Source organism: Electrona antarctica (assembly GCF_951216825.1).
Source record: "Electrona antarctica genome assembly, chromosome: 8".
NCBI classification, from domain to species: Eukaryota; Metazoa; Chordata; class Actinopteri; order Myctophiformes; family Myctophidae; genus Electrona; species Electrona antarctica.
Window position 1 is genome coordinate 10,572,837 of NC_136789.1, and position 12,267 is coordinate 10,585,103.

General features: G+C 42.7%; 1 protein-coding gene across 1 annotated transcript in view; it reads left to right on the plus strand.

The window, feature by feature from the left end:
- Positions 1–8,447, plus strand: part of rad50 (RAD50 homolog, double strand break repair protein) — a 47,596-nt gene extending 39,149 nt beyond the window's left edge. The window contains exons 25-28 of the mRNA XM_079508225.1: positions 4,547–4,632; positions 5,007–5,155; positions 5,268–5,401; positions 7,563–8,447. Of these exons, the coding sequence (XP_079364351.1) occupies positions 4,547–4,632; positions 5,007–5,155; positions 5,268–5,401; positions 7,563–7,749 (556 nt within the window). The 3' untranslated portion in view covers positions 7,750–8,447. The remainder of the gene's footprint in view (positions 1–4,546; positions 4,633–5,006; positions 5,156–5,267; positions 5,402–7,562) is intronic.
- Positions 8,448–12,267: the final 3,820 nt, after the last annotated feature.

Below are 12,267 nucleotides of genomic sequence, written 5' to 3' on the forward strand. Positions count from 1 at the left end.
ACCCGTCCACCAGTGACATCATCGATGGGTAATCCAAGCTAATAGAACCTGCAGGCTTTCTAGTCCTGAAAAGTTGCAATGCAGAAATGGAAGCCATCGTTCTCACGATAATAAAAATCGAAACATTTTTGTAAAAAAAATATTGTTTAAAAGAAATCTGCGTAACGATGATGTCACTGGTGCACAGGTTTCTGAACTGCCCCCAGCCCTCCTATGAGACACAGACTGAGTAGAATAATTGTGCCATTTTATCATGATTATTAGTGAGGACCTATTCTATGAAGATAGGTTGAAAAGTGGTGAAGTGGTCCTTTAATGTGTGAAGAATGGGAACTATGCATGTGGTTTTTCTTTCTCCTCTTCCTTTTTCTTTTCACCAGCCTCTGCTTTCTAAGTAGCGTTTATCATCGGTATGATCTTTATCATCGGTCTGATCTTTATCATTGGTCTGATCATGAGAACGCGTTCATCACCCAAAACAATGTATACCGCAAATTGGAATCATTAGATTCATTATTCATTCCAAGACCAGTCCTGTCATAGCTGTCGACACCCCCATATGTCGTTGTTGTCAAGATGAGGTGTGTGGGTGTGTGTGTGTGTGTTTGTGTGTGTGTGTGGGGGGGGGGGGGGGGGGGGGGGGGGGGGGGGTGTTGTAGTATAAAACCATTTTCCCAGCCAAACCACTACTTTGGCTATTCCAAAATTAACCAACTCAGTGGCCTTCGAAACCTGGCTTCGAACCCTGCCGGGTCATACAAAAGACTAAAATGGGACCCAATGTCGACCTGCTTGGCGCTCGGCATCAAGGGATGGATTGTCCTGTATGTTTATGTAAATTTAATGGAGACCGTTTGGCGTTTTCCAAAGCATACTGTGATTAGATTGGATTACATTCACTTCAGTGTGGTATGAAAATCAACTCCCAACCCTAAACTAAATATTTTCAGATAGGGGTCCGCGGCCAAATACATATAATTGTGGGGCTCCTGGACATGGAAAAAGTTTAACTTAAAAGTAACTTTTTAAACTGGATGTAAAATACATTTGTAGAATCGGCCTCAGGTCTTAATGGGTTAATAATCAACGTCACAAATCTGTGTTGCTCTTTCTGTGCTCTGTGTGAGTTTCAAATGTGGTCTTCTTGTCAGAGTTCCAAACCATTTTTTTCTTTTTCTTTTTTAGCTCAACATGAATCTCAGGCCTACTCTTATCCGGACAGCTGCCTTTTCTGCAGTTATGGATAACTTTTCACATTTTATTTCCATCACTCTTTTCAAAAGGCAACTGATATTAGGTCAAACCTAAATTCAGATCCTGTGTTGTTTGGATTCTGTCCTGTGAAGAGCCACGGCTTCTATACATTCAGATATACTTAAAGAAAGGGAAAAAGAGAATTTTAAAAGCTGGAAATTAAAAAAACAGTACCTTTTTAATCGTCATAATTTGGCATTCTCATAAAGATTTTGGAACTTGGTGTTTGAACAAATAAATACACTCCGCCCCCACATTAAAAAAATCATCCATTAAATAACATGCTGTGATGACGGGAGTGGAAGAAGTCCACCCCGGTGAACTCCACCGAGCCCCATAACATATATAAGAACAGTTCAACACTTGTATCATCAATATATATCTAATGTAATATTTAATAGTAGTGAGGCTTCCAGAACCTCACTAGCTGGTTTTGAATGTTATGCCAAGTGCAATCAATACAGTATGTACAAATAGCAACTTCTCCACTCCTTGATGTCATGATTCTTCATATCCGGACACATTTTATTTCAAAAAGCAACTGATATTGTCTAGATGTGGACAGTAGACTGTGGACTGTATGTAAACATCCAAATTTTATCTGTTCAGCCATTTTCAACCTTATGTGCATATTATTCATACTCACTCGCTCATGACATGATGGCACCAGTTCCATCTGGTCACTGTGCATCTCAGAGGAGGGCTGTGGACGGTTAAGAAATCTCTGCCTACCAATGGCATCATCGGTTGGCTCGTTTGGTCATTTCTAACATGATTTCAAACAGTTGTTCGTTTTATTAATGCAAGAACAATGGCTTGTATTTCAGCCTACTAACATTCAGTGGCGTTTCCAGGAATTACATTTTGGGCAGGCAAGAATTACATTTTGGGCAGGCAAGAATTACATTTTGGGCAGGCAAGAATTACATTTTGGGCAGGCAAGAATTACATTTTGGGCAGGCAAGATGTGTTAATTGTCGTCCCCCCTCGCACAATCAGTAGCACTGATCATGAGAACGCGTTCATCACCCAAAACAATGTATACCGCAAATTGGAATCATTAGATTCATTATTCATTCCAAGACCAGTCCTGTCATAGCTGTCGACACCCCCATATGTCGTTGTTGTCAAGATGAGGTGTGTGGGTGTGTGTGTGTGTGTTTGTGTGTGTGTGTGTGTGGGGGGGGGGGGGGGGGGGGGGGGGGGGGGGGGGGGGTGTTGTAGTATAAAACCATTTTCCCAGCCAAACCACTACTTTGGCTATTCCAAAATTAACCAACTCAGTGGCCTTCGAAACCTGGCTTCGAACCCTGCCGGGTCATACAAAAGACTAAAATGGGACCCAATGTCGACCTGCTTGGCGCTCGGCATCAAGGGATGGATTGTCCTGTATGTTTATGTAAATTTAATGGAGACCGTTTGGCGTTTTCCAAAGCATACTGTGATTAGATTGGATTACATTCACTTCAGTGTGGTATGAAAATCAACTCCCAACCCTAAACTAAATATTTTCAGATAGGGGTCCGCGGCCAAATACATATAATTGTGGGGCTCCTGGACATGGAAAAAGTTTAACTTAAAAGTAACTTTTTAAACTGGATGTAAAATACATTTGTAGAATCGGCCTCAGGTCTTAATGGGTTAATAATCAACGTCACAAATCTGTGTTGCTCTTTCTGTGCTCTGTGTGAGTTTCAAATGTGGTCTTCTTGTCAGAGTTCCAAACCATTTTTTTCTTTTTCTTTTTTAGCTCAACATGAATCTCAGGCCTACTCTTATCCGGACAGCTGCCTTTTCTGCAGTTATGGATAACTTTTCACATTTTATTTCCATCACTCTTTTCAAAAGGCAACTGATATTAGGTCAAACCTAAATTCAGATCCTGTGTTGTTTGGATTCTGTCCTGTGAAGAGCCACGGCTTCTATACATTCAGATATACTTAAAGAAAGGGAAAAAGAGAATTTTAAAAGCTGGAAATTAAAAAAACAGTACCTTTTTAATCGTCATAATTTGGCATTCTCATAAAGATTTTGGAACTTGGTGTTTGAACAAATAAATACACTCCGCCCCCACATTAAAAAAATCATCCATTAAATAACATGCTGTGATGACGGGAGTGGAAGAAGTCCACCCCGGTGAACTCCACCGAGCCCCATAACATATATAAGAACAGTTCAACACTTGTATCATCAATATATATCTAATGTAATATTTAATAGTAGTGAGGCTTCCAGAACCTCACTAGCTGGTTTTGAATGTTATGCCAAGTGCAATCAATACAGTATGTACAAATAGCAACTTCTCCACTCCTTGATGTCATGATTCTTCATATCCGGACACATTTTATTTCAAAAAGCAACTGATATTGTCTAGATGTGGACAGTAGACTGTGGACTGTATGTAAACATCCAAATTTTATCTGTTCAGCCATTTTCAACCTTATGTGCATATTATTCATACTCACTCGCTCATGACATGATGGCACCAGTTCCATCTGGTCACTGTGCATCTCAGAGGAGGGCTGTGGACGGTTAAGAAATCTCTGCCTACCAATGGCATCATCGGTTGGCTCGTTTGGTCATTTCTAACATGATTTCAAACAGTTGTTCGTTTTATTAATGCAAGAACAATGGCTTGTATTTCAGCCTACTAACATTCAGTGGCGTTTCCAGGAATTACATTTTGGGCAGGCAAGAATTACATTTTGGGCAGGCAAGAATTACATTTTGGGCAGGCAAGAATTACATTTTGGGCAGGCAAGAATTACATTTTGGGCAGGCAAGATGTGTTAATTGTCGTCCCCCCTCGCACAATCAGTAGCACTAAAGGCTTTCAAAGAGATATACCTGCCAGACAGTAGGATACAAAGGCTGAAAGGCATTCGAATGGGTGATTGAGGGTCGCGCTCTATACGCGCAATGGCCAATCCGCTGTCCACTAATAGTTCTCAGGTCTTGTTTTTGTCCTAGTGTATGGATTTTGTCCAGGCAGAAAATGGATTTGGACAGGCGGACGCCTGTCCTCGCCTTATTGTAGATACGCCTCTGCTAACATTCCAGGAAGAGAAAGACTTTAGTTATTAGCTTGTAATCCCCATCAATGTTGGCAGAAATGATACCATCTTCTAATGACCATTAGTGAGGACCGATTTTGCATTGAATTAAAGTATTGAGTCTTTGCTAAAGTTAATATTTTATGTTGCCTTCAACAGTTTTAAATCGATGTGTATTGATTTGTATTGATTGTACTGTGCCTAAGCTCCAATGGGGTATGTGACTGTGTTTTCTCCAGAACCATCATGAAGTTCCACAGCATGAAGATGGACGAGATCAACAAGATCATCAGGGACCTGTGGCGCAGCACCTACCGGGGTCAAGGTGCTCATCCTGGCTCCTTTTTTTGTCGTCATTGGGGGAGCATGGAACGGTTTGGAAATCCCTGATCTTAACTACTCCTTCCTGTCCTGCTGCGCCCCCACACCCCCTTTCTCTCTGTGCGTGCGTGCGTGCGTGTGTGTGCGTGCGTGCGTGCGTGCGTGCGTGCGTGCGTGCGTGCGTGCGTGCGTGCGTGCGTGCGTGCGTGCGTGCGTGCGTGCGTGCGTGCGTGCGTGCGTGCGTGCGTGCGTGCGTGCGTGCGTGTGTGTGTGTGTGTGTGTGTGTGTGTGTGTGTGTGTGTGTGTGTGTGTGTGTGTGTGTGTGTGTGTGTGTGTGTGTGTGTGTGTGTGTGTGTGTGTGTGTGTGTGTGCGCGCAGACATTGAATATGTGGAGATCAGGTCTGACATGGATGATGCTGTTAGTTCAGCTGTCGGGGCGAAGAGGAGGGTGTACAACTACCGGGTGGTGATGGTGAAGGGAGACACGGCCTTGGACATGAGGGGGCGCTGCAGTGCTGGACAGAAGGTACTTCCCACAATGGACCCAAACACTCACTCCTGCTGAGCTCCGTTTTAAATCTCCATTCGCCATGAATGAACAGTGTGTGTGTGTGTGTGTGTGTGTGTGTGCTTTGTAGGTGCTGGCATCCCTGATTATTCGCCTGGCCCTGGCGGAGACCTTCTGTCTGAACTGTGGCATCTTGGCGCTGGACGAGCCCACGACAAACCTGGACCGAGAGAACATTGAATCACTGGCCCACGCCCTCGTCGAGTCAGTACACATGCATGCTAACTGTCTGTCATTGTGTTTGCTAATTCATGACACTCTTTGTTCAACTCTTCACCCTATCACAATATTGCTTTTTGATCGTGCACCTGTAGTTTACTGTGATTAGATTGGACTGCATTCATTTCAGTGCGGTATGAAAATCAACTCCCAACCCCGCCCCCCAAGTTCCTGAAGAACAATTTGATTTATGAGTACATTTCACACATGACTCAATATTATCCATGCAATGATGTTTAGCCAACATTGATTCCGTTGAGCAGCCGGCCATAGCTGAATGGTTAGAGAGCTCGCCTGGGGAGCCGGAGGCCCCGTTTGTCCCAGGTTTGCATTCCAGGCCAAGCCTCGCAATGTGTCAAAGTGTCCCTGAGCAAAACCCTTAACCCCGCTCCCCCTCTGCGCCCCTCGGGGACAGCAATCAGCTGGGTGAAGCTGAAAACAAAATTTCCCTGGCAGGAGCAACTAGGTCTAATTTGTCCTCATCCAGTGTTGACACATATACAGGGATGGTGGAAGATGATTCCGGCCGGATTGAATTAAAGTTAGGGCCGGGACTTTAACGCGTTAATTGAGATTAATTAACTACAGAAAAATTAACGCGTTCAAAAAATTAACGCATTTAATCACACCTTTTTTTTCACGGCGGAACGTTTCTCATTGGGCGCATTTCTAGTACTGAATAGGCTCATTAGGCTGCTGCACTCCTTGCACGGCTTGCAGGCAGGCTGCAGGGGGAAGAGCAGCCCCCTCGCAGCAGCAGCAGTCCAGACCAGTTCACTCTACACTACAGCTCCGTCAGACAACAACAACATACAACACCCAAACAAATCGAATGAAGAAGCCGCTTATATCGCTTTTGCTCCGTGGATGGGACATTTAGATTGAAAAGCTATCGGATGGACGCGTGGATAGCAGCATGGTTGTGTGCAATGTCAGAGGGAAAGGATCCATAAAGCCATATGACCAACGCTAGCTTCCATGCTAGCTGCTTCAGCTTAGCATGTCTCGCAGAGTAGAGGCTCGCGGAGATTTCACCACAGCACAAAGCTGTCAAGCTGTCCTCAATGCGAAACATACTGAAGCAACAAGTGTGAAAGTCCGTGGTCAGACAATGGTCTGCCCCAACCCCATGTGAAATGCACTTGCAGCTAGTTCATTCCACCATTTTTTATTTTATTCCTTTGTCTAAGTGTTTCCCCCCTAATAAAGTTGTTTTTAATGGTTTTATCATGCCCCACCATGTAAAGCACATTTGAGTATTCATAGACACTTTATATAGGCACATGCTGCACTTGTTTATCTGTTGGAAAAAAAAGTTGTATTGCTTAAAGGGGAATACCTCTCATTTTCAACATGTTTCTATGGAGTTGTGTGGAAAACAGGAAATAATAAAAAGTCACCCCATTTTGTGTTGCCTAGAACTGGAGGTCTGACAAAAAACAGTAACAATATGAAGTACAGCTTTGTGATGTCACTGAGATGTACTGTACTTGTTACTGTTACTGATTTTTGTCAGACCTCCAGTTCTAGGCAACACAGAATGGGGTGACTTTATTATTTCCACACAACAGCTCTAAGGTATATTAATGACAGTAAAATGTTGAAAATGAGTGGTATCCTGTAGTCACTATTCATTGATTCACTGGGATACCAAAAAACATTTGAAAAAAAAGGTTTATCACTGTTCTCGCGTTGAATATTGATATGCGATTAAAATGCGATTAATCAAGATTAATTAATCACAAAGCTTCAAATGAATTAGATTAAAAAATGTAATCGAGTCCCAGCTCTAATTAAAGTATACGGCTAGCACTCTCAATCTCAATCAAATGACACTGATCACCCTCTGTATCGCTTTTTTAGACTCATGCCATCTAGACAAAGATATAGAACATTGCTATGGAAAAAGGTCAGTTTTAGTAGGAGTTTTGTCCCCTCAGCCATCGCGACATTAAACTGCCCTGCCGATAGGATGGTTCTGTATACAGTAGGGACCTCATGTTTTTGTATTGTCTTGGTGTTATGTGCTATGTGTTGTTTTTGATGTGGGTGTTTGAACAGACTGATGGTAAATATCCTTCGGGACAAGCCTGCATGCCACCAAAAAGTCTAGAATACATGTATTTTTTCCACCACTGTCTCGTAGGATCATCAAGAGCCGCTCCCGCCAGCGCAACTTCCAGCTGCTCGTCATCACCCACGACGAGGACTTTGTGGAGCTGCTGGGACGGTCCAGCTACGTGGAGCACTTCTACCGCATCCGCAAGAACCAGGACCACAACTCTGAGATCACCAAGTGCAGCATCACCTCCCTGTCCTCTTATCTCCACTGAGGTCCAGCGGCGACAAAACGCAATCGACATGTTCTGTAAAAAAAAAAAAAGACGTTTTGTCATTCTGTGGATCTGGTTGGTGTCATTGAAGGATCGATAACTGTGACTAAGCTATCATTTGAAAAGGGCTTTCGTGTTGATGTTGAAATATCCGTGTTGTTGGTTTAGGGAAAAGTGGAGCAAATTTGGAGGAGAATCACATTAGACGAGTCTCTGTCGAGAATTGAGCGAATGCTGTGCGCTTGTTTGGAGTGGCATGAGTGAGTCGTCCCCAAACGTTCGATCGCTTTCAGTGTCCGCCGCTATCTACACAGAGAAAACATGAAGTGGTTATACGGGGATAGAGCACTGGAGAGAAACTCGATGTCGTTCACCTCTTTTTGAACTTTGTGCAAAGGCTTAAAACCCCAAATGAGCAGCAAAGTTGGTTCACGCACCATTTAAAACCCAGACACTGCAAAGAAAGTAAGTTGTTCACTTCAAAATGGTGTTATTAAAAAAAAAGGTTATTGTTTTGTTTTTGTACACTATGTACATTATGTTATGTTGTACAATGTTGTTGCCATCTGTTGGTAAGAATGTATCATTAAGCAATGTTGATGCCATTTGTTCAGGGGCCAATTTAGCATGCAGCAATTTTGCAATGGAGATTTAAAAAAAATGTTTTGTCACCTATCAATAAATAAGTTCTGATATTCTGGAAGGCTATTGTCAGTGAATGTCTAAGTGTCTTGTCTTTTCCATGTATCAAGGATGCGGCTCAGCGTCTTGTCTTTTCCATGTAGTGAGGATGCGGGTCCGTAAGTGAAAGGGTTTTCTTTCCTGAGTGTGTCTGCCGATCCGCCGATCAGACAAAAGTCAGTCAAGGTCGCGTCACAACAGGTGGTTAATCTACCACATCTCACTCAAAGATATTCTCCATGGTTCCTCACATACTGCTGACAATCTGTGCGTTTTTCTTTTTTTCTTTTATCTTTTTGATCTTTTTTTTCTGTAATTGAGGGGAAAGCACAGCGAGGCGTGGGCCAGAATGAGCATATAAACGCGGTTCCTCAGTGGAGACATCATCGTCGTAGGCAGCTGTGAGACGACACTACTGACCCGTTTACAGTGAACCTCCTGCAGTAGCGCTTTTCAACAGGTCCACTAGAGCCATGAAGATGATGCTGCTCCTCCTCCTGGCGTGCTCTGCAGCGCTGATCTCCAATGTGGACGCCAAGACTAGGCGCATCTACCTCCACCAGGCCAATAAGGCCAATGCCGCCAAAGGCAAGGCTGACCTGGAACGCCTCAATGCCACGCTCGTGACGCTCCCCCAAGTAAGAGCTTGTGACCACAGCTGCAAAAACAGACTTTGTTCGTTGTTTTGTTGGGGTTTTTTTCACCGGTAAACTGCACAGTGCAGAACTTTTTTTTTATATCAGTTCTCTAGATTATTAGTTCTCTAGAATGTCCTTTCAGTGCTGTTGAATACATGTTCACTTTGCATAATGCATAATTGCATATTTCCTCTTTTTCATTGTAGGAGGTGAAGGATACATTTGCCCACAAACGCAAGTCTGTCCTGGATGCCCTCAATGCCACACGCAAGACACTCCCCCAAGTAAGAGCTTGTGACCACAGCTGCAAAAACAGACATAAAAATGTGATCGTTGTTTTGTTGTTGTTTTGACACTGGTAAACTGCACAGTGCAGTACCTTTTTATATTAGTTCTCTAGATTATTAGCTCTCTAGAATGTCCTTTCGGCACCATTGAAAACATGTTCACTTTGCATAATGCATATTTCCTCTTTTGCATCGTAGGAGGTGAAGGAAAGCTTTGTGGAAGACATTGGGAACCTGACACGTGCACCTCACAAATGCAAGGTGAGATATCAACTGCTGATACACTCTTTTCGCGATTAATATCTTAAGCAGTATTTGTAACTGATTAGCAGGAGTCTGCACAGCAGAACACATAGTCGTTATAAAGGATAATGACACATATTTGGCACATGACTAGATATTTAGATCATGCTTATTGTTTGTTGTTCCGTTACAGGCTGAATTCTTCTGCAAAGTAGAAGCGATCCTGAAGATGGTGAAGCCAAAGGGGAAGGACCTGATTAAACTGACTAAGACTCTGACTGTACTTAACAATGACAACAAGGTAAGAACTGCGTCTGCAAGCATACTGTAATTTAATGTACATCTACAGTATCATGTCAGTCGGCTATGACATATCTGTGACGTGTGACTCATAATTTGGCAAGATTTTAAAAATATGAAAAAAATACTACTTCTGTGGCTTGGCAGTGTGCACAAGAAATGTGGTGCTGATCGGTCCAGCGGTTTGCAAGATTAGTTCCTGACACACGGAGAGCGACACTCTTACAGACAGCTAGGGAGCCATGTTGTATAAGACAGATAAACGGAATAACTGACATGTTATTAACAGGGTGTGTTGAAATGATTTAAACTAGAGGTTTAAACTTCGAACTAGAGTTCGCGAAGATGCAACGCGGCCCTCCCATCAGTATATATGCCCATATATGAAGATCTCTGTAACTCACGACCCATTAGACGATTTTAATTATGCTAGACCGGTGCCCGGCTGTAGAGCACTGAGTTTAACGATGGAAGCCCCACACGACTATGCAATACCCGTTGTACCCGTGTCAGAGTACCCGCTCCACCCATTTGTCTGTGTCCCTTTTATGCCCATATATGTAGATTTCTGTATCTGTCTCTCATGTGTCCCTTTATTCTTATGGAGTTCTGTGTCAGGCATGCCCAAATATGGAGTGTTGTGATGTCGGAACAGGCCAGCTCCATATATGGAGCCTGGGCAGGGGACCTGTCCATATTCCGGGCAGAGGCCTTTTGTGGCGGTTCTGGACAACCGTGGGTCCGACGGACTCGACACTCCCTGTGGGGGTGTGTAACGCGTGTGTCGAACTTGAAGTCGGTGGGGCGAACGGGTTGCGTGCATTACAGAAGTACACGTATAGACAGACGTACAGAGACGTGGTGCATTCATAGATAGATGGGGTGTTCAAAAAGACGACCTTTGAACATTAACATGAAATGTAATGCCACTGAGAGGAGTGATCATTTTAGCGTCACAAGTTCAAAGTGAAATGTTCATCTTTCAGGGCAAGGTGAAGGAGAGGGAGCCAATGGATGACCAAATAGAATTCCACAAGCTGCTGACACTCCTTGAAGAATGTATCCAATACTGCAACGTATATGTCCAAGAGTGCCTCGGTCTACAAACATTTTACAATGTGTAATAGTAAAATGGTGAAGACGAATACGTACAATGAGAACTTGGTTATTGCAACTGGGTCAGCTAAACCTTCTGATTGATTACATGTAACTTTATTTATTTATTTTTATTCTACTTCTAAAAACCAAGGCACTCTTCCAGCGATTATGTCCCCCCCCTTCTCCACAGCATTGTTTACTCTGTATCTAGGCAGCACCCCTCTCTCCATTTTTGTAATTGTTGAAACATTTTGTAAAATGAGCATAATGTGCTGGTGTCCCTGTTCGGAGCATCTCGTAGGCAAACGATCAAAAAGACATTTTCAAACATACTATAAAATAGCTATTTTCAGTTGAGAAAATAGGTCTTTAGTTTAATACTGGATATACTGCTTTGAAAGTATAGGGAAGATCCATTGATGATTCCATGTTTGAACGATACCAAATACCATGTGCTTATTTATTGAATGTCATTCTATTTAAGAAAATAAGTTAAAAACAATGTAATTTATTTATTTTTTTGAACTGCCCAAAATCCATATTAATAGTGATATTTATTGGGACTGGAATGTAGGTGTGATTGTATGATGTGGCCATGTGTTAATAGAAATAAAGTAATTGTATGAATCAAATGCATGACCTGTCTATACGAGTCCAAATGGTAAACAATGTATTGAATATCAGAATAGGCTTTTGAAAAAGGTATTTAGCTCCTGCTTCTCCTATTGCCTTGACCTAATGTTAATTAAATCACACACATGGTGAGTGTGCACGGTGCAACAGCGCAACCAAGAGTCAATATTGCAAAGGGAGGTACAGTATATTGAAAACACTTACAGTATGTTTAATTTATGCTTTGTGATACAGTGTTGCGCGCCGTAAATAGACGATCTGTAACCAACCACACAACGTGTTTTGGATGTGATGCATTGTGAGCTTATAAATCGGCTATTTTTGTGACAAAGTATATCAGGCTTTGCCACTTGTGGTGTAAACATGGATCTAACACTGTATACCTATAATACTTTACTGTGTTTATCATTATTAGGGACCAAGAAGTCACGTAGTGACTTTGGTCACTTATTGTTTTTGTGTTTATTTTTCTTCTTCTCCTTCTTCTCCTTCTCCTTCCGCCAAAAATAGCTGTTCTGACTGAATGGTGCAGTCGGTTTTCGCGAAACGCGGTAATCTGGTAGAGGGCCATGCCAAACGGTGAATATGCGAAGCCCAAGACGATTGGCCAAATGGTGGCGCTATAGCGCTCAATTGAA